This window comes from Tinamus guttatus, unplaced genomic scaffold, assembly GCF_059628265.1.
Source record: "Tinamus guttatus ecotype Peru unplaced genomic scaffold, ASM5962826v1 Tinamus_guttatus_pri_ptg000004l, whole genome shotgun sequence".
In the NCBI taxonomy this organism is placed as follows: Eukaryota; Metazoa; Chordata; class Aves; order Tinamiformes; family Tinamidae; genus Tinamus; species Tinamus guttatus.
This window is the reverse complement of record NW_028288538.1, coordinates 16,751,064-16,776,892: the sequence shown is the minus strand read 5'-3', so window position 1 is coordinate 16,776,892 and position 25,829 is coordinate 16,751,064. Positions and strand designations below refer to the sequence as shown.

The 25,829-nt window shown below is 45.2% G+C and overlaps 1 protein-coding gene across 2 annotated transcripts in view; it reads left to right on the top strand.

Annotated features, from left to right (window-relative positions):
• The first annotated feature begins 10,034 nt into the window (after positions 1-10,034).
• The window catches only part of DAPK2 (death associated protein kinase 2), a 38,502-nt gene continuing 22,707 nt past the window's right edge, over positions 10,035-25,829 (top strand). For both annotated transcript variants that reach the window (XM_088520668.1, XM_088520662.1), the window contains exon 1: positions 10,035-10,131. In XM_088520668.1, coding sequence (XP_088376794.1) covers positions 10,055-10,131 — 77 coding nt within the window. In that variant the 5' untranslated portion in view covers positions 10,035-10,054. The remainder of the gene's footprint in view (positions 10,132-25,829) is intronic.

Genomic DNA, 25,829 nt, shown 5'->3' with positions numbered 1-25,829 from the left:
ACAGGACTGTTTCTTTTATACAGTTTTGCTGGAGTTTAAATTTGTGTTACTGTGATTTGTTAAAGATGTTGTTACCCATTTGTACAGTTAGAAGCAAGTTTCTCGTGCTGTGTGGATCCTAGGACGTGAACTGGGAAGAAGCTTACGGAAATCCTGGCTCCAGTTCACTAGCTGAAAGTTGTGAAATGAACTGTTGGTATTTTATTCATACTCCCAGCAAGCTGACTTCATTTTGCTAAGCTTCATTACTGTCATTACTGATGCCTTAATCAAAAAAATAATTAAAAAAAAAAACCCAGGCATCTAAGACTTGCTTCTGACAACTGGAAGTCTGCATAGAACAAAACTGAGGTGAGTTAGCAGGAAGCGGCTCCAGGGCAAGCTTGCCGTGCTGCCGTAGCAGTTTACGGGCAAATGCTGGTTTTCTAGTGATGCTTCATCTGGCAAATTTGAAAAAAAAAATAACTCTTGTTAAGAGTATGTAAGATACAAGCAATATTTAAACCAAATGAAACCAAACATATATACAGTGCGACTTGGTGATCAGTTTCATGGACTTGTCTGTTGTAAGGAACACTTTTAGGCTTTACTTTGTAACTTCAAGACTATGCAGATATGTGAAGTTCCTTGTGCAAGGCTCCCTGTGTATGTTGTGTGAACCAAACCATCAAGTTGCATCCTACAGAATATTCTTTTATCCTCATAATTATATATGGCTTTCTGGGGAAATTTATCTATTGTTTAAAATATCTTCTGTAAAAAGGTCAGAAATCTGGTGCACTACATCTTTAGCTATAAAAACTTCACAGTATTCCAGCTTTACGTGTTGATGTCTGTAGGTGGTATTATTATCAAGTGTTATTGGGTTGTTTGTTTTTTACAAGCTATATAATCCATAGAAAGAATTTTTGTTGCCTTTTAGGTGTCTTCTGTGAGAGATTCTCCCCTTCTCCCAGTCTTTGTAAACATAGTAAGATATTTCAGTAGAACAGGAAAGACTTTTGTTCCCTAGGACATCAAGAACAAATGAATGGCTAGTCTTAAATATGATATGCTTAACTGAGAAATGGAAAATTAGTCACTTTATTTCAAGAAACAGTGTGGCTGTTTAAGTGAATCTTCCCTTAAGTGCCATGTTATGAATCAGCAATATGCGGTACAAGAAATTTGAATCACTAAATGTAACCAGTGTTGTTTTGCTAAAGATTGATGTAAAGAAAAATAAATTGTTTACTACTTTGCATTACAACTTGCTCTGGTTTTTCTTGCTGTTCCCAGTGATGGAAATGACTGCAGGTGCCATTGAAACAAAAACCATTAGTAAAGTTCTCAAATGTCATTTGAGAAAGACTCTATAGAGGTTAAAATAAGCACATTTATTTTTTTTAAGCATGAAGAGGTGGACTTTAGACATGTTGCATGTGGGTGATGCTGATCGAGTAAACTTACGATTGGTGTCCTTAGTGTCTTGGGGCGGGGGATGGAAAATACTCGTGTGCATTTGCAGGAAACAGACTTAAACCTATGTACTCACTTGATATCTTGAATTAGTTTGATGCTTTTAGCAGTGCTATCAAGTACTTCGCTACTACGGATGCAAACTTGGCAGCTAAATGTTTGTGAGGAAGTAAGCATAATGAGATTACTTATAACTCTTTGTCCAAACAGGTCTTCCATAGTAGAGGTGAATAGCGCACAGCTGTTAACATCTTGTCATGCTGTAGGAGAAATGCAGATATTGGCTGGGCTGGAAACTTGTTCAAGGAAGTCACAGAACAGGATAACGAAGAATTGAGTCAGGACAAGACTATGGCCTAAAAAACTCCTGTGATGTATCCTGAAAAATGTAAGTCTAAAGGAATAAACAGAGAAGTTCTACAGATGGAGTGCATTGGGGAGTGATGTCTTCCCTTGGACACCTGACATATTTAGGCTGTGATGCCCTAGCAGCTGCTAGGGCCTTAATAGCTATAGAACAGCTGATGTTCCTGCTTCTTCCTTGGGACCTCAGTTCTGTCCTCAAAGTTGCAGCTAGGATGTGTGTAAGAAAGAATGATGGATTTAGCAGATGAGGTATGTTAAATACCTTACCCCTAAGAATGCATTAACTTGGCGAAATGATGAACAGAAGTTTGTGACAGGGAATGTCACCTTCATGTGAGGAAGAACTTCTTTTCTGTGAGGGTGACAGAGCTCTGGCACAGGCTGCCCAGAGAGGCTGTGGAGTCTCCTTCTCTGGAGATCTTCCAAGCCTGCCTGGATGCCACCCTGTGCCACGTGCTCTGGGTGTCCCTGCTGGAGCAGGGGGTTGGACTAGATGACCTCTAGAGGTCCCTTCCAACCTTAACCATTCTGTGAATATCATCATGATAGTCTGCTGCAGAAATTGTGATTTGATGGAGTTACACATCTGATTGAAGGGCAGCTCTGCATTGTCAAAACTGCTAGTCTTTCAGAGCAGGCTTAGATTAAAAAGCAGACCTAGGGACCACACACTGAACATAACATTAAATAGAAGGGTTTTTTTTAATATGCAGGCTGTTCTCTGCCCTTAGTGAATCTGGGGTCCTGCAGAGAAGTGAAAAAAATGGAACCAAAATACATACTTGGAGTAATTAAGATGAGTTTGATAGCCTTAGTTTGGCTATTTCCTAATCCTGGCTACATTCTGCCTATGTGTTTTACTTAGGATGTGGTTTTTGTGTGAATGAAACAATTGGATCACTGTGCAGTGAGCTGCCTTTAAGACTTCAGGTTTTAGCTGAGGAACTGACTCTTAAAATGATGTCTTTAGGTATTGTGATTGGTGGTTAAACTATGAAATAGGCGATTTATCTGTTTCTGTAAATGCAGGTGGTGTTCTCCTGGTATGTAGTGAAGCCCGAGATGAGACTTCCCTTAGGAATGTCAGGTATGTGCTTCCTCCTTGATCCCTTCCTAAAGGAGACGGTTAATAGCGTGGCTAGCAGGTACGGCAGCCTTAGCCCTCAGAGCTCAGTGACTTAACGAGGCTGCTTGTGCTGCCCTGCTGGCCTTGAGAGGGACTCGGCTCAAGGTTTCCTTCCTATTTGTGTCCCATGGCACATAAAGGTTTTGCCCTCATTGCCAAAGGCACTGCAACTGCTCTTTTATAAGTCGGGAAAAGGTGGATATAGTTCTATAGCGGATGAACTGGATCTGTAGTTCCGGTTCTATAGCTGATATGGATATTGTTAATGGCAAGTCTGAACATTAAAATGGAGGAAGGTTTGGTCTATCTTTGCCTCACCTCTTCTTTTAAGGAAAGCCAGTGGAAATGAAGCTCAAAGGAGGGTCACTCAGGGTATAGTGAGCTTGTCATGTTTTGAAAAGTGTCTGTGCTCTGTGTTGCTTTGTCCCCCTTGTACCCAGGAGCAAGAAAGGTGGCCTGCCTTCTGTGTGCTTTTTGCTGATAACGTGGAGCATTGGCATGGTGTCATGGGATCATATGACACAGAAGCAGTAAAGGTAAAAAAAGAAATCTCTATTTCCCTTCAACAGAGTTCTGAATTCTTGCACTGGCCTTTTGAAACCTTTAGTATTGCTCCCATTTCCTGCTCTCCACCCTCTGCAATGTCAGATGCAGCCACTCTCCTCTGATTTGGGAGAGCTGGGTGGGACTGGGCCTGTAAACACGGCTCGGGGCAGGCTAGCAGGGCATGGTTCAGCTCTCTTGGCTTGGAGCAAGTTTGTTTTCAGCTACAACATTGAAACACGCTGCCTTTAGGCTCCTGCCCTGCAGAAAATTCAGAAATATGTTGTACCTGTGCAAATTTTTTGCAATGCAAACAGCCTGCCCACTCAAATATGAGTTAGCTTTGCTTGATTGTAACCATGTGCAGAACTGGAAGGGAAGGCAGCCTGGTATTTATTTATACGCCACTTCTAAAGTGTGAACAATCCCCCATCATTTCTCATAACAAATGCTGGCTATTAACCTACCCAGAAGAAATGTAAGGAAACCAAGCAGTACTTATTGCAATTACTGTCTGTGAATAAAGTTGGAGACGATCTAGTTTTACAAGTTTCGAGGATGTTGTTAGGACAGGCGAGTAAGGTCACGAAGGACGGGTAATTGCAGCTGGCCAATTCAGGGCATGGTCTGGGGCAGCCACAGAAGCAGCGCTGCGAGTGCTTGTCCTGGTAATGAGTAGTAACGCGCCCTGAGGTCAGCACTGGGGCCAGAGAACCCGGCCGCGTTTTCTGATGGTGACTTCTTGAAACAACCTGGCCTTTCCTTGGGTGGTGCTAGGTGTCAGCACCCGCCACAGACCCGTGCAGAATACGGCACTAGCAAAATGGGCATTTCCATGAGGGTTCATGCCAGCCTCGACTCTTTCAGCGTGGTTTGCCTGTGTCTGTGCAAAATGGGCATTTCCATGAGGGTTCATGCCAGCCTCGACTCTTTCAGCGTGGTTTGCCTGTGTCTGTGCAAAATGGGCATTTCCATGAGGGTTCATGCCAGCCTCGACTCTTTCAGCGTGGTTTGCCTGTGTCTGTGCGACCGCCCTGCGCGGCAGGGACAGCCATGCCCTGCGGGCCCTGGGCAGGTACCGGCTCTGGCGGCGCGAGCTGCCCGCAAGGGAGCCCTCACCGGCCTCGCGGCTGCTCGCGGCCCCGCACGGCGCCGTGGCCTCCGCTAACCCTGTGTTCTCCTCGCAGGGCCGCGGTGAGTGAGGGCGGCCTTTGGATCGCAGGGCTGAAGGGGCGGCCGGGGCCCTCCTGGGGCGGCCGCTGCGGGGGCCGCCGGGCCCGGGCGCCCCGCGCTCCGTGTCCCCAGAGGGGCGGGGGGAGGGGGGCGCTGCCTCTCGCAGGCGCCGCGAGGGGGCGCGGGGCGGAGCGGGGCGGAGGGAGCGGCGGGAGCGGCGGCGCCTCCCGCGCGCGCCCGGCGCCGCCGGCCGAGGAGCCCGCGCAGCCGCCGGTGAGTGGGACGGCAGCGGGACGGGGCTGGGGGGCGGCCCGGCCGCGGGGGCGCGCGGCCGCCGGCGCCGTCCGCGCTGCCCTTCAGCTCTCAGGCGGCCTCTCCGCGTCCCCCCCGCGCGCTGCCCTCGCCCCCGCGGCTCCCCGAGCCCGCCCGCTGCCCCGGCAGGTGCCGAGCACCGCGCACCGGGGCCGCAGGGCTGCAGGCCCAGAGCGCAGGTGCGATGCGTGGCCATGGCCAGCGCGACGCTGCCGGGGACCCTCCGAGCTCCAGCGGCTTCCAGCCCCCGCGCTGCTGGGATCCGCTTGTGCAGAAAGCCCCCTGGTCTCTTTGGCTGCTGGCAGGGATGCCTCTCCCGGGTAATCCTTGGAGGCGCCTCGCGGACGGGACCGCAGCGGCCGCGCTGGGGCTTTCCCTCGAGCTCATGGGCCAAGCACGCGGCCGCCGCGGATCAGTTACAGCGACGGTGCCGCCGAGGGCCGCGTGCCCCTGCGAGGGCCGCGTGCCCCTGCCAGAGCCGCCGCAGAGCCCTGCGCCGGGAGCATCGTCACGCCGCGAGCACGGGAGGTCGGCATGTCCCCGGTATGGCAGCTCCTTAGCGGGACCGTGCGCTAAGTGGGGCTTCTTGGGGCGTCCGGGGTGTCCGCTGTCCTTACGGACGTGCAGGTAATAGGTAACGTAGTCTTCTGGCAGAAAAAACTTAGCTTGCTGTTGCTTTCTGACAGGAAAAATCTCATGTGAACGTAAGCTTTGGCTAGGACTAATACAAGTTTCTAACTTCTTTTTTCTTTTGTCATTTAAGAGCAGGCGTGAAGGAGTACTTGCTTTTTTTTTCCTGTTGAAAGCATTAGTGTTTTCTAGAATTGAAAAATATTAAAAGAGGAGGAAAGAGAGTTCAGCGGGGATGAGAAGAGCAAAAAGTGCCTTTCATGGAAGCTCTATCTAGCTTTAGCCTAAAACACCAGAAGTAGAAGACAAAATTGTTTCAGTTTATATTCTTTTCTTTCAAAGGTTTAATCTGGAAAAGGCAAGGTTTGAATCCAAGTTGTAGCCATTTTTCTATATTAAGAAGGAATTCATATGGGGCAGGTTTATCGCTCTGGTCAGTTCTGAGGTGCGTTTTGGTGTGTTTTGGTTTTTACCTCAGTACACCTATTGCTTCGTAATATGAAAACATGCGTGAGGGGATGCTGCAGAGTTGGGCAGAGTGCAGGGCTTCACCTCGCGTCAGGGTACTCGAGCAAGCAGCAGTGTTCTGCGGCTACCTCAGTCACTTGAAACTGCTTGGCCAAACAGCTTAGAGAAGATTCACTAAGGAAAACATACGCAGAGCTGGTAATGAGGTAAATGATCCAAATATTTTGTTCCTGTCTCTAATTCCTATAATTCTTCTGTCATTCAGCAGTGGGTGGATGTTTATCATGGACTCAGCATATACAAACTAGTCATTGCTTATCAAATAACTTGATTATGACAGATTAATAACTACATAGGAAACTCCTCCTAAAAGGGAGAAATCTCAGCTTTCTTCCTTCTGTTCCCCCTAAGGTGGACTCTGTCACCCTCTTCTGAAGAGTGAGTTTCTTAATTTCCTTTCCACACAGTACAAGCTCCACTAAGAAAGAGCATCATCTCCATCTGGGGTTTGGACTATAATAAATATGTACGTTTAAATTCGTGACTCAAGTCACGCTGGGAAATACATATTTGTTAGGGCCGATAAGGTCTGATTTATGGTATGACAGAATTTAGGAACGTGAAGTGGTTTAGGCAGGAAATGTTTCTGGTGCCTAAAATTGGGATCTGGGAGTTCAGTGTTCAGCTTCTGGTTTTGCTGCAGCTTTGTCGCTTGGTTGTAGGTAAATCATTTGAATGAGATTAGTGATACTTTTCTGCCTGAGGGTATTTGGGGTGTTAGGTAAAGGGGTTGGCAAATGGGAGCCCAAAGGTGGGACTATCCTGTGAGTGGCTCTGTGGAAACCAGGTAAGTAACCTGAGCCTGCTGAATTAATGCAGAGTATGGCCAGCATGTGCTGGCCTTCATGTTCACTCACTCAGCTGGGGGGACTCCTGGAGCAAAGAGACTGAGGTAGGAGAGTTGATCCTGATGTGTGACAGCGAAGGGATGACCTGGGGTGTTTAATGAGAGCACTCGGAGCGGCGTCGTCTCCCAGCTTGCTGGGAAGTCCTGGTGACTGCTGTGGAAGCTGTGGAACTCGGGCTTGCTGTAAAAGCCTTTCTACAGCTTATCAATGAACTTCTTTGGTTTTAAAGTTCTAGTCTCATCCAGCAGCCACCGAGGCTGATTTCTCCCTATCTTCCTGTTTTATTGAATCCTGGTGCAGACCTCGTGATTGGCCTAGCCCTAAGTCCTTGTGCTGGAGTAGTGGTTGGTTACACGTCTCGAAAGTGTTAACAATCAATTTAATTTTTTGATACACTATTTTTACTATTTCTCATGAATGTGCAATTCGCTTTTCTGAATGAGTCAAACCTCTAATTCAGTCTGCTTTCACTGAGAGCCCAGGGAAATCACTATCTGAGTAAAGGGGAAAAAAAAAAAAAAAAACACCTCTCATTCTTCGTTGGGTGTAATTATGCTTTGAAATAACCATGCTGCCTACTTGCAAATGGAGTCCAACAAAACATCACAGTCCAAATCTTTTTGGTTTCCTCACTCTGATATGATATCTGGGCCATTGTGTTTATGCCTTTGAACGGCATTTTCATTACAGATGAATTTTAATGGCGTGAAGGTCATCTTTTATTATGTTTTTCTCCTTATGCTGTGTATTTGCTAATGACAATTGTCTTGGATCATCAAGTGCGTGATCTATTTTGGGCGTCTGCTACAGTGGCTGCTGGGTGACAGCCAGGAAGAAATATCTGCAGAAGTGACGGAGTGGAAGGCAGTGTAGGGTGACACGGAGCGACAGACCCGGGAAGCAGCAGCAGCAGCGCGGGGTGGTGACTGGAGGGTCTGGGCGCTTCGAGCAGGTTGGTGTTTTGTCCCCAAAAGTGGAGCCTGAGGCTGTGATTGCCTGAACGGCTCCTCAGTGCTGGAGAATGGCTTTCTCCTCTGACCTGTGCAGACAAGGTGTTAAAAGATCTGCGAAAGGTGTTGGCGGGGGGAGGCAGGTCTGGTTCTTCTTGAGAAAATAGCGTGTGGATTTTATGGATCTGCAGAAACGGGCAGCTGCTTCAGAGGATGCTGGGAGATGAATAGACTTGTCAATCTACTGCAAACTGGCTGTGTTCTCAGAGAGATCTTGGGCGGGTTCCCTGTTGTCAAGTTGTTTTCTTAATTTGCCCCTCTGACAATCTGCTTCTCTCTTAGGACAATGATTTTCTCTTAGGTGTGTTCGCATTAATATTATTTATAGCTCTGTACCTTGAATTCTGCTGAAGGGAGTAGTCAGTGTGAGGGAATGTAGTCTTTGGGCAAGTCTCAGCCTGTCTCTTAGTATGTGGGCATTTTCCCTTAGTTGATTTAATGTGGGCTCAAAACTTAATTTTGCAAATCAGCATGAGATAACATTGCGGAGTTTTGGAAAGGTTTGGCGTTTTATTTAGCCAGCTTTTCCTGAAGATTGCACGTGTTGAGCTACAGCTGTACCAGTGCTTTAGAGAATCCTGCTCTGAACAACTGCTGACAAAACTGTGTCAGTTTAATATAGCACAAAACCTCAGAGACACCCTGCTTCATGTCAGCGTTACTAAAGCACTTGTTACCTGTGCTTGCAGACCCTGACCAGAGTTGGGCACTGAGCTTTTTATGGCTCAGTGTAGTTAGGCTTTTTCACGGTGTTAGAGGCCTTATAGCTATTTAACTTTACTCCTTTCTATCTACTAGAATGGCTTTTGTTTAAGGTAATTCTAGTGTTTATCAGCATAGGAAATGACAAATACGTTGCAAATTGCTCAGCAGGTTATCGTATTGAAATGCACTCTGTCAGGATAACGTGTTTTGCTGTGGAGGGTGTATCTTGAGGAATAATGTCTCTGGTCTTCCTCTTCAAGAGCAGCAGCTTCTGGACCACCTGCCCAAAACTGGAAAAAATATTGAGTGCAAATATTGGTATAGGGGATGTTGCACTTGGGCATAATTAAATCAATCTATTTTTTTTCTTTCGTGTTACATATTTCAGGCCTCATAGATATAGATATATCTCTCTCTATATATATTTTTTCTTCTACAAGAGCAGTCTCCAAAGGGAGACCACTAGCTCTGGTAGGAAAAACAAGTTCTCTCTCTGCTTCTGCAGCAACCTCATTCTCTGCTTTGCAAGTCTTGTCAAGTGCTCAATTTTCCAAGATAACCTGATTGTGGATAAAGCAGTCCTCAAGACACAGTCAGCTGGTGGTGGTCACTAGTGACCAGTATAAGGTCCTGTTCGATTACAGACCATACCAGTATGAGGCTTGTCCTTGCAGACCTCACCTCAGTGATTATGCTGAAGAAGGAAGTGTCACCGTTATACAGCGCAACATATGCAAAAAAATAAATGCTGCTGCTGGTTTTGTCATCTGAAATGTCTAGGGGTGATGAAAGAAGTTGCACTGAAAACCCTGGAGATAAAATTGCAGTGCCCTTTTTGCAGCAGTCGTTGAAGCTTCCTTTTGCAGTCTCACCGCTGTGTTTCATAAACAGAGCCTGAAGTGAGAAAAAGGAAGTTGTGTTGTGCTCTTCTGGGCTCTTGGTCTGCGTGCTGACACGCTGATGAAGAAACCCGTAATGCTCATTTTCGTGGTAGCTCTTTTTTGGTATAGTGCAAATGCTTTAGGATCCCATGCTAGTTAAACCATATACCTTCCTTTTAGGCTTAACGGAGTATTCTGTGCTTTTGGCAAATTATGTGCTCAAGTACTTTGAGAAGCAAGAGCCCTCTGCAGTCAAAGACACAGACCTTTCTTTCCAGATTTGGATGCTGTTCAGCAGAGCCTGCTGAATTAGTACTGTAGCTGTTTTGGTCACGGGTAGCTTTGGCCATGAATGAGCTGCAGTGCAGCCAAAGTGACTGCATTAGAGATGTTTTACTGATTCTTTGTCTGTTGGAAGGAGATGTCAAATGTCATTCTCTCTTACAGGTCCAGATTCGTCATCTTTGTGCATCAATGAAGAGTCCAAATATGGCTTTGTTCAAGCAACAGAAGGTGGAGGACATTTATGAAATTGGAGAAGAGCTAGGAAGGTAAGTTTGTACGGATGACACCAGCACTGTTTTAAAAGTTGGCATGTTGGCAGCATCTGAAAACGATGACTTGATGTCTACTCTGCATTATAACCTGAATTAATATAAAACAATAGAAATGCATCACTTTACAAAAAAAGGTTTTTCAAATTGTTTTAGTTAAACTGTAGTAGCTATTATTCCTGCTTCTCACCGTACAACTGAGACAACGGAAGGTATGTTTATGTGGCCTTTTGTAGATAGAAGTCAGCTGTATCTGTCCTTTATACCGAGTTGGTCTGTGTGTTGTCTGAAGCAGCTAGGGGGCTGTGGCACCATGGTCATGATCATAGACATGGCTCTTAGGGCTTGTTTTTTTGCATAGTGCTGCCCAGCCCCTTGGACATGGATGTGTTCATATTTGCCTGCAAAACACTGTGTATGTATTCCAGAAAAGATTCACAGATCAAAATTTCATCTGGTCTGATTAATGCCTGTGTGCAGCTTTTAAGCCTTAGAGGCTTGCCTACAAATATCAATTCTAGTTGAAATTAGTGGGCTGTTATTATGCTTAACCATAAGCACCTGTTCAAACACACTGCTGGATTGATGGCCTGGATGAGGTAGGGCTCCCTCAGTCACTCAGCAGCACACAGTGCTCTGGATGAGGGTAGACTGTTCCCATTCAGTGTTCAACCCTTTTATGATTTTCTTTTTAATATGCAAATAGCTAAATAAGGGCTATACACATGCTGGCTTCTTGCCAAACATCTGGCAGTTGGTTCTGATAAATGGCTGTGTATGTGTAATTACCCTTTTTCAAGGACTGATAATTTAGTTGCATTAAAACACTTCAGTTGAAGCTGCTTCCCTGCCAAATCTTTTTATTCTTTATTTTTTAAATCCCCAGCTATTCATTGCTAGAATTGTCAAGACTGTTTCTTTATAAGAGGGATGTTTATATTTTTTCATTCCTTTCCCTCTCAGGAAGGCCTCAGTTGTTAAACTTTTTGTAACTAGTTTCTTTCTGCTAGTGACTGATCCTGAGAATATCAGCATGAAAGTGAAAATCTGACAAAAGTGAGCCCTGAAGAAATGTCCTGTGTGTGCACACACACGTGGGCATGGAGGAGGGAAGTTAGGTGATTGAAAATACCACTGTGGGCATTGAAGTGCTGGAAGAAATTAAATCTAAGGAGCTGTCAGCAGAGTGTTTTGCTGAGTTTTACTTGTAGTGCTTGAGAGGCTGGGGGTCAGTTCATCAGCAGAGAGAGGCTGAAAGCCAGGTAGGAGGTAGAGGTAGCTCGTCACAACCAGGCTGGGAGAAAGACGAGGCTGTTTCCACGTGCCGAATCTGGAGCCAACCTGCAGTAAAATGGACAGAAGAAATGTACTGAGCAGTTGGAGCACTCCGGAGCTGGGACAGCTGCAGCAGTGCATGGTGCTTGGCCTTTTGCAGATTAACCAAATAGAGGTTGTGTTTAGGCTGTTAGGCTACTGTTTTGCAGTATGACTGAAAATAAAACCTCAGGCTTGATCACGGCACCAAAGGTTTCGTTTGATTCCTTGAGGGTGACGAAGGAAAGAGCAGCACCAGGCAAAGTGGCAGTGAGTGCAAACAACTTCTTTTACATTTGCAAACTTGTATTGGCCAACAGCAGAGCAAGGTTAGAAGCAATCTGAAGGCGGCCAGTTTTTTTCTAGATTCAAGGGGTGGTCGGTGCTCTTGATGGGCAGGTATGCAAGAGGAAAGATTATACTGTGAGAGGTGAGTGAAATTGAGTGAGTAAATATCTACTGCTTCAGTGTATAGAAATCCTTTGCCTTCTGCTCGGTAACACTGCGATTCTCAACTAACCTCATGCAATACACCCAGATGTGGAATCCAAATTTCTTTAGCCACATGGCAAATGTGGTGTTTGAGGTTATCTTGTCTCTGTTTCTAAGCACTCTGTCTCTCTACTGCTTTAAGGCCTGTGACAAATGCTTCCTGTATTGGAAGTGACATTACACACACAATGGGTTGTGGTGACTTGAACACAAGAATTTTTTCCGGTGCTGACTGACACCCTTCAAGCCTATAGATGCCTTTCATTAGCTTTGGTATGTTTTCAACAAGCTGTTAGTGTAGACAGTAACAGGTAGGTTAAAAGATTAATTTATTGTGACTCTGGCAACAAAAGTCACTAAACAAGGAGATTTTCAAACAATGTCTGTGAAGCGTCTGTTCTGTTCATGTGCTTCTGAGTCTGTTCGCCTTCCTGAAAACAAAACTTCTCATTAACTCAGGGCTGATGTGTGTTCCAGCTGAGGTTCAATCAAAAAATAAAATACAGGATCTCACTGATGGTGTTCCAGCATCTGTTTGTTTGCATGTCTTTGCAGAGCCCTTAGGAAAGGAAGGTCCTGCTCTGTACTGCAGAGGCTCCTGTGCGAGGCCCCCATATGCCTGGTGATGAAGCCAGGTCTCCTGTCACCGTACACAGTCATGTTGAGCAAAGGCTGCCCAGATCCAGCTGCAGCACAGGCTGCAGGGGCACATTTGTGAGCTCCATGACCAGATCATATCTTACACATGATTTTACGATGATATTTGTACTCTTAAAGCTACTTCCTACAATATAGGATCAGGTGGTTTGTATGTCTAAAGTCTGTGGGGACTGAGGTTCTTGAGCAGTAGCTAAAAGGGGACGTAAGAAGAGGAGGAGCCTCTTGGGTCAAGTTAGAAAATGTCAATGTTTTTAAAAAAATAATAATTAACCCTTTTGACATCTACAGTAAAATTTATTGCTATAATGTTGAAATACTACTTTTTTAATCAAAATTTATTAAGAGAGAAGGGTGAGTTTAGAAAACTTAACTGACCTAAGAATGTAAGTCAGTATGTGCTAGCTGAAAACTCAGCTTTGAATTTCTCAAGGTATTATTGTCCTAAGGGAAAATTGGCACAAGTTAGAGCTATGGCATCCCTGTCAGAGCGTGCATGTAGAGCTTTGGCTTGAAGCTAGGTATGAAGTTTGCTTGCTCTTCTTCTTGGACTCTGTAGCCAAGAGTTACTGCTGCTCCTTACCGGTGTGGTAAAAGGGCATGGGGAGACACAGATTTGGCTACAACAGAAAATCTGTGTGCTTTTCGTTGCACTTGTCATGGGGCAAATGCTGGTGATGGTTTGCCTTTCCAAGGAGCAGCCAAGGATGGTGGCGAGCCGGGTGCTCCGCGCGCTCCGAGCTGCTTGCCTGGTTTGCAGTCCCCAAGGGCACTGCTGGGTGTGATTTGGAAGGAAGAGGGCTCGCTCTGTGAACGTTGCAGCCATGGGAGAAAACTCTGCAAAAAGAGGAGTACTAATGGGCTTTGCCCTTTTGTCCTTTTGTAAAGAGCAATCGAAAAGATGAATATGCTTCGTGACTATTAGTTTGTAAAGTCCTCAGGTATACTGTTTAGGCTAGTGCTCTACAGGAGCTAGAATGCCACAGAGCATAAAGTAATGATTGGCTGCAGATGTGTTACAAAAAGATGGTGCTTTTCTCCCCAAGACAGCAGATTGCACAATTTGGGAGGACTTTACACAGTCCTCGCAGGCATTTAGTGCTCTTATTCTTTGGAGGCATCAGACTGTTTTCTGGCAGAGTCAACTTCCTTGAAGTTCTTGATCAAAAATGGAAATTTCAAAAAAAAAAAAAATCCATAGGATGTTTTCAAAATGTATTCCTCCTCAGATGGAGTAATGGCAAACTGTGCCTTAAATAACTATTTTTAATTTTGATGAAGTTCTATGCCAGAAACCTATTAAAGCATTTTTGTCTGTTCTGAGAGAAGCCCTGGGGCAAGCTGGTTGCAGGAATGGTTGCCACTCTAAGTATGTGTCCAAAAGATGAGATGCACCTGAAAGAACATGAGGAAGCCAAAGCTACCTCAGTGGCCCTGGAGTACCCAGAGAGGCAGATAAACACCTATTCTGAGCCAAGGCAAGTTGCTGGGAGGGAAAACGCCTGGTTTGGAGCTGAGCTGGGACCCCTTCATGTGTGGTGTAGTTCTTCAGGCCTTGCTGGACAGCCATTAAATAAAACAGCTCAGGACCTGGCTGGGATTTGGGTGGCTTGTTCTGCCTAGTGGGACAGAAGCATTTATTGGGCAACCTGGCAGGAGCTTCTTTAATTGTCCTAGCAAACGCTGCAGCACTGCTGGTAGGTGCTGAAAGAGTGGTGGCGTTTCAGAGATGTGCGGCATAGTTCTGAAAAAGTGGCTCTACGGAGTCACTAATCCAACCCCAAACGCGTTGTCCACCAGCCTAGAGAGGCTGCTCTAACTTGTGCCTTCTGGGCAGCATCACTGCTAGCAGCCAAGCCCGGGCTCGGGGCAGGACGTGTGGCAGAGCCTGTCAAGAAGTGTTTTGTGACGATGCCCATTGCAAAAGCAGTGCAGCCTCTGGAGACCACGTCCTGCCCTCCAGCAACATCAGCCTTAACTGAGACAAACTGAGAGGGGCGGCTGCGCAAGGAAATTTCTCTGTGTATCTGTAGCTTGTTGTCATCCTTTGTTTTCGCTGAGACACCCCATAAAGGAAATTGTCTTCTTTTGGAGAAGACATCTGCTTTTAAGGAACTATCAGTGAACAGGGAAATGAGAATCATTAGTCAAAGAAATGTTGGAAAATATCAGCACTTATGGTTGAAGTAGTTTCCTTTCTGCATTCTCCATAAGCAGGCCGGGAAGATATTCCAGGTGATTCCAGACAGTGTCCCAGTGAAAAGCTAATCATTTGGATGTCTGCTGGTTTTTCCAGGTATAATCCAGTGGCCACTTTCTCAGCCCCTTCTGACCCGGCGTGTGGTTTTATGGTTCATTTAAAGCAAGCAAGGCCACGCGTGCCCCGCGGTGCCTCCCGCAGCCCGGGCACCGCTGCCCCGTGCTGCTCCCGGTGCGTGCGGCTCGGAGGGGCTCGCAGGGACAGCGGGGAGCTCTCCTCCCGGGGACGCCTGGGAGAGCTGCAGGAGCAGCGTTTCCCCAGGGATAATGGGACCTTGGGGCCTGGCGCACAATCGCTGTTCTGACAGTGTAACTAATAAATATTTACTTGCGTAATGAAAAGAAAAAGCAGAGATAAGCGAGGTATTCTTTACAGGGGAGGAACTTGGAAATCCATCATAAAAAATGTCATCCAGCGACACGGACTCTGGCAAACAGAGGGGTGTGATTACAACAGCAGGGTTACCCTTAGCACACATCACAGAACATCCTCCCCTGCTATTTTTTTTTGTGCTTTGTTGTAGAAATCGTTCAGTGCTGGGTCTGCCCGGGCATCAGCCTAGCTTTCTCTTCATCTGTACTTTGAGCTAGTTCCCCCAAACTGGAAAAATAGCCTTGGACTTTTTTTCTGCAGTGCATACAGAGGTACTTAACAGATTTCTACGCAGCGCCTCTGTTAATATTTCTTGTTACTGTAATTTTACGTGTCATGTGTTTGAATATTGAATCTTCTCTTGAAACGTTTTAGGCATCTGGTACTTGGTTCATGTAACAGAGATTGCCATCAGCTGTCTGACACAGTCGCTGCTTTCGGATGTTTAATGCTCTTTTCAGCAAACTGGTCTTCATTATTTTTTTCCCTTTTAAATAGATTCCTCTGCTAGTTTTCAGTATTCACTCAATTATTTCCTTCTAAAATTTTTGTTTTATGACAAAAAGTACAGATAAAATTACGGCTTTTAAAAAATATTTTAAGTAATGAAATTACTCTGCGTACAGTAACTAAGAAGAACTGGCCTGGGTTGGTACTTAATAGCAAAGTCGCACTTTTTTTGGATTTCTTATTACTGGAATTGAGGTGAGTGATGGAAATGATCTCAGTGTATCTGTTCAGTCTACGTTTGTCATTAGAAGTATGACTATGGCTAAGCAACCCCAGGGGAAGCACTCAAAGCTAAAATTCTGTAGAAGAATGGCTTTAACCATTGAGGATCAAATCTTAACTCTAATCCTTGCTTTGCTATCTCTTTAAAAAGAGAAGAAAAACTGTTTTTTTTTGTGGTAGAAAGCTGCTGGGAATTTGGGCTGCTCAGGAAATACTCTGTGCTGGCTTCCCCGCTGGCTTGTGACGTTCAGAACGGTAGCTGCAAGTAAAATGAAAATAGCACAGCTTGCCAGTGGACAAATTACCAGCACCTTCTAGGTGCCTGTCAGGATTAACCCAGCTCAGGTGACCTCCATTCAGCATTTCTAAAACAACAGGGGTGGGAAGCGGGTGTAAGAGCTGAGCGTAGAGCGTAGCACCTAGGGCCGCTCTGGTGAGCAGAGTCATTCAGAAGCAGCCTGTTCCTGCAGCACGGGTGCCTTGGCTTAGAGTCGCTGCCCTGTTTGGGGAGCGATCAGAACCCTTTTTCAAAGTGCAGTTTAAGCACTTTGTACCTTTAAACACAAGCCGTACGAGGCGCTAACCTTTGCATGTGTTACGTACCCCCGGGTGTTGCTCCACATGGCAGCAGGAACCGCTTATCAAATCAGCTGTTCCTGCTAAGCTTGAGTCAGCCCTGACCTTCCCTCGGTCTCTGGACTCTGTTCGTTACTGCTGTGGGAGCTGATACTCAATCTAAAACTGAAGGGTGATAAGTGGGGACAATTTTTATCATGCACATTTTATTCTTGTGCTTCAGAGTACAGAAAAGGCTGGCCAGGCTATCAGGAGCTTGCCAGCATTGCTGGGCTAGTGCCATGTATCCCTGCAGACTCTCTGCTCCTCCAGCCTCGGGGGCTGATAATGGGCCACGTTGCTTGTCACTGCACGCTGGGAGGCTTCCAGAAAACGCTTAACAGCTTCAGAAAGTGCTGTGGTGATTCAGCAGGTGGCACAGTTTCTTTTAAATTAGGGCTGGTAAACCCAAATTGTCATTAAGACATTAATTGGCTGTAATGCGGATAGAGCATCCCTTGATCGATAGCTGCTCATAAGGCATAGAATTGTTCAGAAACACGAGATTTATTAAATCTTAATTTCAGTCTCAGATGGTTTGTTTATATCTTCCTTATTCCAGTAAACTGGATCCTTCTATGTGAGTTGTTTCCCCCCACTGTTGGGGCTCCCCTTTGGCCGTGGAGCTGACTGTGCTGCCTGGGATGGGTCTCCTTTGCGCGAGCTCCAGACGTGGTTCAAGGTGCTGGAGACACCGATGCTGCCGGGCGCAGCGCGTGCCCAGAGGTGCCCAGTGCTCCCCTGGCCTGTGCTAAAACTTACCATGTAAAGTCACTTTTTATTTTTTCCCTCTGCTTAGAGTAATGCATCCTGCTAGGCCTACCCCCCAGCTAGCAGTGTGGTCACTGTCACCTTAACTGATTTGGTTAGAAATAACCTTGATACTGCCCAGGCCTTTAGTGAATCTGAAATTAAATCACTAGTCACTTTCCTCCCACCTCTCCCTCAGGGCGGTGGTAAGCAACCAGTGATATCCCTGTGATAATCTTGCTTGAAACATTCAAAAGACAGCTATAGTATTTTGTGAACTGGTTTTACGTGCTTATTTTTCACACGCACATGAAGAATTTATCTGCTTTTCAGTAGCCAAGCAAAATTCCTGTGAAATACTCTGTTAATAAGAAAAGGTTTAGAGTGTTCTGCCACGATGCAGCACTGCTGCAGTGAGGTTCTGAGCGCTTCCCACCTCCACGAGAGCTAGCCAGGTTGTTAGCCTTTTGTCAGTTTTGATTTTACACTTTTTATTTGCAGCTCAAACACAGGAAATAGTGACATATGTCACTATTTCATTTAAAAAACTGTTTATGAAGTTATAGGATGTATCAGCAGAGTAGCAAAAACATTAAAGTTCTGTTTTTTTTGTGACAATTTTGCTTTCTGCCTTACAGGAGCAGGAAGACCCTGTATTTTTATGATTCTTCCCTGCCAGGGTTTCTTTTTCACTGTTTCATCTATCGTGCTCTAGTTTCTTAGTAAACACTGTGCTGTTGGGCATACAAGGTAGTCACTGCCATAGCAAATACTGATTTAGTTTATAGTGCCTTGCAGGATTCACCAGGTAGTTTGAATCTATGCTGTCTATACTCATAAAAACATAAAACACGCTAAGAAGTATTGTTATGGCCCACTTAAAGCCCCTAGTTCTTTATGGCTGTGGCCATGGACTTTGTACAAAAAGCTTCTTTATGCTTGTGGACCTTGCATGGCCTTGGCTGAAGCGTTTCCTGACGAGCTCTAGGACACAGAGATGGCCCCCTGGGCCAGGGGGCTGCAGCATCCAGGGCCCCTCGTGGGGAGGAGCGCGCCAGCGAGCGCAGCGCTGCTGAAACCTGGGCAGGAGAGCGCGTGGCATGATGAAATCCATTAAGTGCAGCAGAAAAACTGTTCTAAAGGCTTAAATCTGGGAGGAGAACGGCTTGAGGTTTTGTAAGAAACATCCCGAATAAGAATTCTTAAGGGCTTTGCAGGGAAAGCAATTGAAGGATAAGATTTTTGGAATCTACTTTTTCCAGGGAAGAGCTGAGAGAAAAAGATCAAGACCAGAAGAAATAGTAATAAGCTTACACTCCTCAATTATATCCAGTAGTGGCAAAAAAATACCATGAACAAACTGGTTGCATAAAAGCAACAGCTGTAGTTGATGATCAATGATCTTTGCTTAAACCAAATAACCTGTGAAGCCTGGGTTCTGTTGTAGCTACCAGGGGTTGCTGTTAGAAGTCCTGCACCCAGGTCAGCCTGACACTGTTTCCAATGGTTGTGTTCGGGTATATTGACTCAAACATGCACAAGGGGAGTGTTCAGCACCTGAGAGTTTCAGAATCTAGCTCTAGTTACTCACCAAGTAGGAGATGCCTCCTGCCCATTCACTAGCGGATGGGCAGAGTGATGCCAGCAGAAGGTGAGGCTCACTTGGCCCATGAGGTACGTGACGTGCAGTTGACTGATTATTACTGTCAGTAAAGATAAATGTGAAATTATTTTCAGGGTTAAAGATATCATATTGTCTCTTAGCTTGGAGAACACATGGCCCTCCTGCTGTCAGGGGACCAAACATACTTTATCATCCAATTAGTGAAGGTGCAGCAACAGCTGGCAAACTTGCAATGTCTAGTAAAACCTAAAATTAGCTCTGCAAGCTGCACTCTAGCTTTGTAGGCCCAGGCAGCCACGTATGCGGATTGCATCAGTCTGCCCGTGTTTGGGACAGGGCTTGTAATAGCAAATTGCCATAAGAAATTGCCAGTAAGTAATAATTGTTTTGAATCACAGTCAGGCTTGAGTTTTGATCTTGTTTTAGGGAGGGCTGACAGACCATGCTTATGTTAAGACTATTGTAAGCTCTATGTGCTGATATTTCTACAACTAGATGTCTGGAACATAAAGAAAGAATACAAATACAGCTTTCATGTTTTTTGTTCAAACTTTAGGCACCTTATATTGGAAAAAGGGAGCTCCTTGCCACAGTGGACTTGTTTTTATGGCAAGGTCCCTTGTGCATTCTTGTTCTCCTAAATTCTTGCTTTTAGATTTATAGACCATTTAGGGCAGCAGGAAAGGTTGCTGAGAGAGTGAAATATTCACCCTACTCTATTGTAGAAAACAACCTTAAATCAGAGTTACGTGTTCCGTGTTTGATATAAACAGAAGTCAGGCCTTCCTGGCCCCATGGCACAGGCGCAGTTGCCTTTTGACAGGGCATCACCGTACAGCACATAGATAAAGTCACTTGCCTGAGGCAACCCCAACTTTCTGAGGGTCAAGCCCGTTGCCTCCGTGTTTCTGCTTTTCCTCAGTGCTGGAGAGGAGGCAGTTGAACAGGATCACTCACAAACGTGAGTTTTCCATTGCACCCTTGACCTTGCCACTGCTGATGCTGTGCTGAATCACAGGCAGGTTTGAGCTCTGATCCAGCCTTAGGGGGGGCTGAACGACCATGCTTCTGTTGTGAGACATTTCTTGGAATATTTTTCAGCTATCTGCAATATCTGTGTCCTATAGCTCACAGAAGCATTTTAAAGTTAAGGGGCATCTGAAGCATTTTAGAACTCCTAGAAGTGTTTTAGCACTTGGCCTAAAATTTGAGAAGTGATGTTACTAAAAGTAGAAAGTCTTAAGTAATTTTTTTTTTTTTTAGCAATAAAGTTTGATGCCTGCCTGGAGATCAACATCCCTTCCCCAATTATCAAGAAAGCCAAAGTATTATAAGTCTTATCGAACTGCAGTCTGGAAGCTACTCTCCAGGTTCCTATGTTGCAAGCTTTGGCGGTTTTAGTGCTATCTGCATAACCTTTTTTGTAGCTTGTTCTCAAAAGGCAAGTGAGAAATCATTCAATTTGAATAGATGTTTTTCTTGTACTTTGGCTGAGGTCTGTATTAAAGGGGTCATCTTCAGTTTCTGATGAGTCTTGATCAAGAGACATAAGTTCCTGTAACACTACAGATGCTTTTTATGTTTTGGAGATGCTCTCTTGGAAGACCGATTTGTAAAGAAGTTCAGAGTAAAAATACCTGTTTTTACGATCATGTGCAGTTCTTGTTGTCCTCCTTCATGCTTTGCATGAAGGCCTGTGGTTTGCGAAGTTTCCTTCAAGGCCCTGTGTCTGGAATGTGATTATACGGCGCTGGGGCCAGCTGGCTGGCATGCCAACCATAGCTACTTTAACTCAGCTTCTATCTTTAGAGAAGTGCACATCGGAGCAGGAACTGAACGGCGCGAGGAAGTTCAGCGTAACCTTGCTTAAAACATAACAAAACGTGTGAGAGAGGAGAGGAAAGGGGAATGGAAGGTCATCTCCATTTCCCTTAAAAGTGCTGGTTTGTGTTCACGGGGATTTGGCAGACTGTGATACAGCAAAACCGAAGGTGTCAGCATCAGTACTGCCGCGTTCCTGTTGCTGTGGAGCAGCATCCCTCACAGGGCCATCCACCCTCTCTTCGTAGTGGAAAGAGGGAGAACTGAGACTCCCACCTTTCTGCACCTTCTGCAGAACAAAAAGAAAACCCCAGAGAAGTAAGAGATGTTTATAGCATCAATCGAGTTGGATTTTTTTTTTTAAGTAGAAATTTTGCAGTTTTGCTCTGTGCAGTAGCATGCAGGTGCTCCCTGCCTGTGGCCTATACAGTGTTGGCCTTGCAAACTGCTCCCAAACTGGAAACCAAAGGAATTCTGGCCAATGATGCAGCTGCTCCAGTGTGGCTGCAGGTCCCTGGTTAAAGAGAATGTTTTGTATCCAGGGTAGCCTGCATGTGGGCAGTTAAGACTGTGGTTGAGATGCAGTTTGGTGTATTTTAGTTTTCCTCCTGGTAATGTATTCTTCTGCTGAAAAAACTAGTGACTAAAGTGAGTGATTATAGTGATGTTTAAAGACATAAAATGAATAGATCTAGCTGTATGCTTACTACTTGTAATTTCCTTCCCTTTTTCCAGTAGTGCTCTCTGCATTTTACAGACGCTGGAAAACTAAATACAGGAAGCTTGAGATTTTTTTTTTTTTCCGTCAAGTATGTAGGATCCTAATTACCGTTAAAATCAGTTGGAGGTAGCTGCCTTGAATCCCTCGCAAATCTTTTCCAAAGTAAATTGTCCAGGCTCCTCTGGGGAAGTGAGTGCAGCCGCTTGCCCAGCAGAATGCCCCAGCACTATCCTCCTCTTCCAGGTTCACCTTGCTTTGAAACTCCTTGACATCCTGTTTCAGTATCAAGTGGCATGTCAGCATGTTACCGTGTATCCAGCTATCTTAGGAAAATTTCAGATTCTAGCAACTGCAGTTCTTCCTTTTACAGATTTTTCTTAAATGAATGAAATGGATAAATATAGACCATAAGCCTAGTAAGCCCAAACTGAAGCTGAGTTTGGTATTTGGGGAAGAAATGGTTTGCTCTTCTCAAATGACAGCCTCATCTTCCTCAGCTGGCTTCAGAGGGCTTGACTGGAGCCAAGTAACCTGTGCTGTCACCTCAGCATTTTGTTTACGTGCATTCAGCTCTTCATGGCAGCAACCAGCACTGATACTTATGGAGTATCCCGGGAGGATGGATATAAATGCAGATCCATGCTTAGATGTTCTTAAACACTCTCTTCTTTCTGATGTACCTTAGCAATGCCACGCTTCTGCACTGAGGCATCCCAAATAACCTGCACTTCTGTTGTTCACTCAAGACAAATTTTGCCCTAGAGCATTACCCTCTGGTACCAGGGTTACAAATAACCTTTGAAAAAAAGTGGGAAACTATCCAGCTATTCTGGACTGCCCAGCTTCTTTCTTCTCCATGGCCTTTCCACATCCTCTCCCGTGTGAACTGCACGGCAATAAGAAAGAGCTGAATCTGTGCTCATCTAAAGCACGTTTCTAAAAATGAAGTCTAAAACCACCCAGTATTATCGTCTCTTTGTGTTCTTGTTTGGTGAGAAGTCTCCTAGATGATATTAGCAATGCAAATAATGTTGTCTTCACTGCTAGGATGAATCCCATTATTAATGATGGATGAATATGGTGTATGTAATCATATAGTAACTGACTGGTTGCAGCTGTTGTTGTTTATACCCTAAAGCTGTTACCACAGTTGAGGATGGCGTGTTTTGGGTCTCTGAGACCACAGTACAGCTGCCCAAGCGATTTTAAAAGGGAATAACTACTTTGATTTGGAAAAAAATAAAAAAAAAGTAAAGGAGGGGAAGAAGCAGGTAAGATGTGGCTGCCTCTGAGCTGATCTCATGTGTGCTGTGAATACTGCTGGTTAGGACACAAGTCACGTTGGTCTCACTGATGTACTAGAAAACTTGAATTTTGGCAGACACATCTGAAATTTAGACATCCGAGCTATCAAATTTGGTTTCTAGTCACAGCTCCTTATGTGAAATTACGTAAAGGACTTAATTTCCTTGCAGCTGTTGGCTCGGCTGTCAGGGGCACGCTTTCCTTTCTGCTTTCCTTTCTGCAGGGCCTGTGTCTGCTGAGCAGAGCAATATTCTGTCACTTCAGCTTTTGCTCAAAGCCTCCCCCCTGCCTGTCCCTTCCTTAACCTGACTATTTTCTTGGTGTTCTCTGATGTTTCAGCACCTTGCGAAGCCTTAGGCTGCTTGTGTGAAGTGGCACGCTGCCTGCTGCTTTGTGGTGAGGATCTTAAAGGGTTGTTCAAGAATATTTTAGCATTCCCCTGTGCTACATTAACCAAGACCCTGGGTAAGCCTAGGCAAAGCAAGCATGCTCTGCAGCGAGGAGGGGAGAAAGGGGTGCGCGGGGTACGAGCGCATCGGAGCTCCGCTGTGCTCCTGTCTGCGCCTCGCACCCTCCTCTGCCCGGTCACCAACTGCCTTCCCTGGTGCTCGTTAAGGGCTGTCTTGAAAGCCTGTTTTTAAAGGATGAAGTGAAGTCCAGGGCAGGGGCAGGGAGCGAGCTGGTGGGAAATAGTAATAATTAAGGGATGGGGTAACATGGCAACATGGGCAACTGTCCAGACTTTAAGTATGTCAGAGGGTAAAACAGCAATTCTTATACTGTGTCATTGTTATTTTGTAAGATCTCAAGTAAACAGAACTCTTCAAAATCATGGTCGTCTGTGGGCATTGTTGGTCTTTTAGAATAAACGCAAAAATAACTTTGTCTTTGCTCCCCTAATCTGCAGACATGAAATAGTGATACTTTTTCCCTAAACCTTTTTGACAAAATGTGTGTTCCTAGGGTGAAGTCAGGGAAGTAAATACAGCAACACCTGTATCGGGTCTCTTCAGATACCACGGATCAAGCAAGCTCTGCTTCTTCAAAACTCAAAAAATGAGTCCTTGAACATGAGTGGAGTGCCCAGAAGCCCATGATGTTTACAGAAATGGCTCTCAGCACTATAGATTGAACTCTTCTAGCAGAATATTTAGGGCTTTTTTTTTTTCCTTTTCAAGCAGAAATTTAATTCTGTTAAGATCTCTAGGGGTTTGCATGTAATGACAAAATCAGGAGGCAGAAATACAGCCTCTTAATGGATCTGACAAATGGTTGCAGTCTAGATTCCATGTGTGATTAATGAATTAAAAGCTTCCTGAAGGGATAAGTAAACTTGTCCCATCCGTTCCCTCCTCTCTCCTGTGAAGTGTTTAAGATATGTCTGAGAATGAAGAACAGTAACAAAGAAAGACATCCTTTGAGCTGTCTGGTGTCATTAGAGTTGTCTGAAATAGGGGGCTGCCTTTGCCAGGGAGCGACAGTTTTTGAGAGCAAGCAAGGGCTAAGTGAGAGCCTTAATTCTAGATTTCTTTAACATTGCAGGTTTAAGGCTCCAGCCACCCGCCTGCATTAATGAAGCACTAAATACGTTATATGTTATAAAGTTTCTGAGTATCGTTGCTGTGTGTACTGCATAATCTAAATTCTAATTGTACTTGTATTTCTCAGCAAGCTGGAGAAGAATATCATAATACTGTAACAATAATAGCTCAGTGCATCTATAGTGTAATTATAGAATCATAGAATGCTTAAGTTTGGAAGGGACCTCTAGAGCTCATCTAGTCCAACCCCCTGCACACGCAGGGTCACCTAGAGCACGTGGCACAGGGCTGCGTCCAAGCAGGGTTTGAAGATCTCCAGAGAAGGAGACTCCACAACCTCTCTGGGCAGCCTGTTCCAGGGCTCTGTCACCCTCACTGGTAAGAAATTTTTCCTTAAGTTCCTGTGGAACTTTTGGTGCTTCAGTTTCCGGGCATTTCCTCTAGTTCTGTCAGTGGCCACCAGTGAAAAGAGGCCAGCACCGTCCTCTGCACTCCCTCCCTTGGGGTACTTACAGACACTGCTCAGGTCTCCTCTCAGCCTTCTCTTCTCCAGGCTGAACAGGCCCAGTCATTGGGGGTTGCACTTAACAAGTGTGTTTGTGATTCTTATGAAGAAGTTCTGGCTGATAAAATCAGTTAAAGGTTAAAATTTTCTGGAAGGTGAATCCTTTCCTTGCAAGCTGGCTATAAAGCCCTGACTAAGGAAATACCTTGTACATATATTCTGGGTCTGAGAATCTGCCAGCCCTTTCTGAGTGAGATCTCAGAGATGGAGCAGGGACTTGGGCTGCCTGTGGGTGTAAAGAAGGACTCACTGCCTCGTTCTGTCAGTTTGAAAAGTGGCTAGACACCAGAGTGTCATTGTGGGTCTGAGGAGACACGGGTGTAGATAAGACTGTGTTTTTGCTGATAGGATCTTAGGTCTGTACCTGCCACGCGGGAGTCGCTGTCTGACAAGGCTGCTCCTCTAGCAGGGCTCTGCTTCCCGACCACTAATTTTATTAGATTGGCTGTGGTTTCCTCGCAACCCAACTTCCTAGAAATTCAAAATTGATTTCTGCTCTGTTGTGGGAATATGATGAAAGATTTTGCGTGTCTTTGCAAAAGTACAGTTCTGTCAAGTAGTCGCTGACACCCAGAGCCTTTTCTGACTGGACAATATTCGGTAGGATATGGAGAATATGTGGACTTGAAATTTCTGTGCTTCATGTAAAGATTCCAAAACAGACACAGCTCTCGTGAAGGAGCAGTTTTAGCAAAACTCTGTTTAACCACAAATGCTCAGGCTATCCTGTCTTTAAGCCTTGCCAGGTTTTTACCTCTTTGTGGTCACAAGATGCATTTTATCCTTTAGCAAAGCAAAGCATTGGCCAAAGCACATGACATTGGCCATAAATTCAAGTCACCAGGTATTTGGTCTAGCTCAGCACCATGGTAATGCTTGTAGCAGTACATACTGCCTATTTTCAAGGTGGATTCTGTGATCTTCTC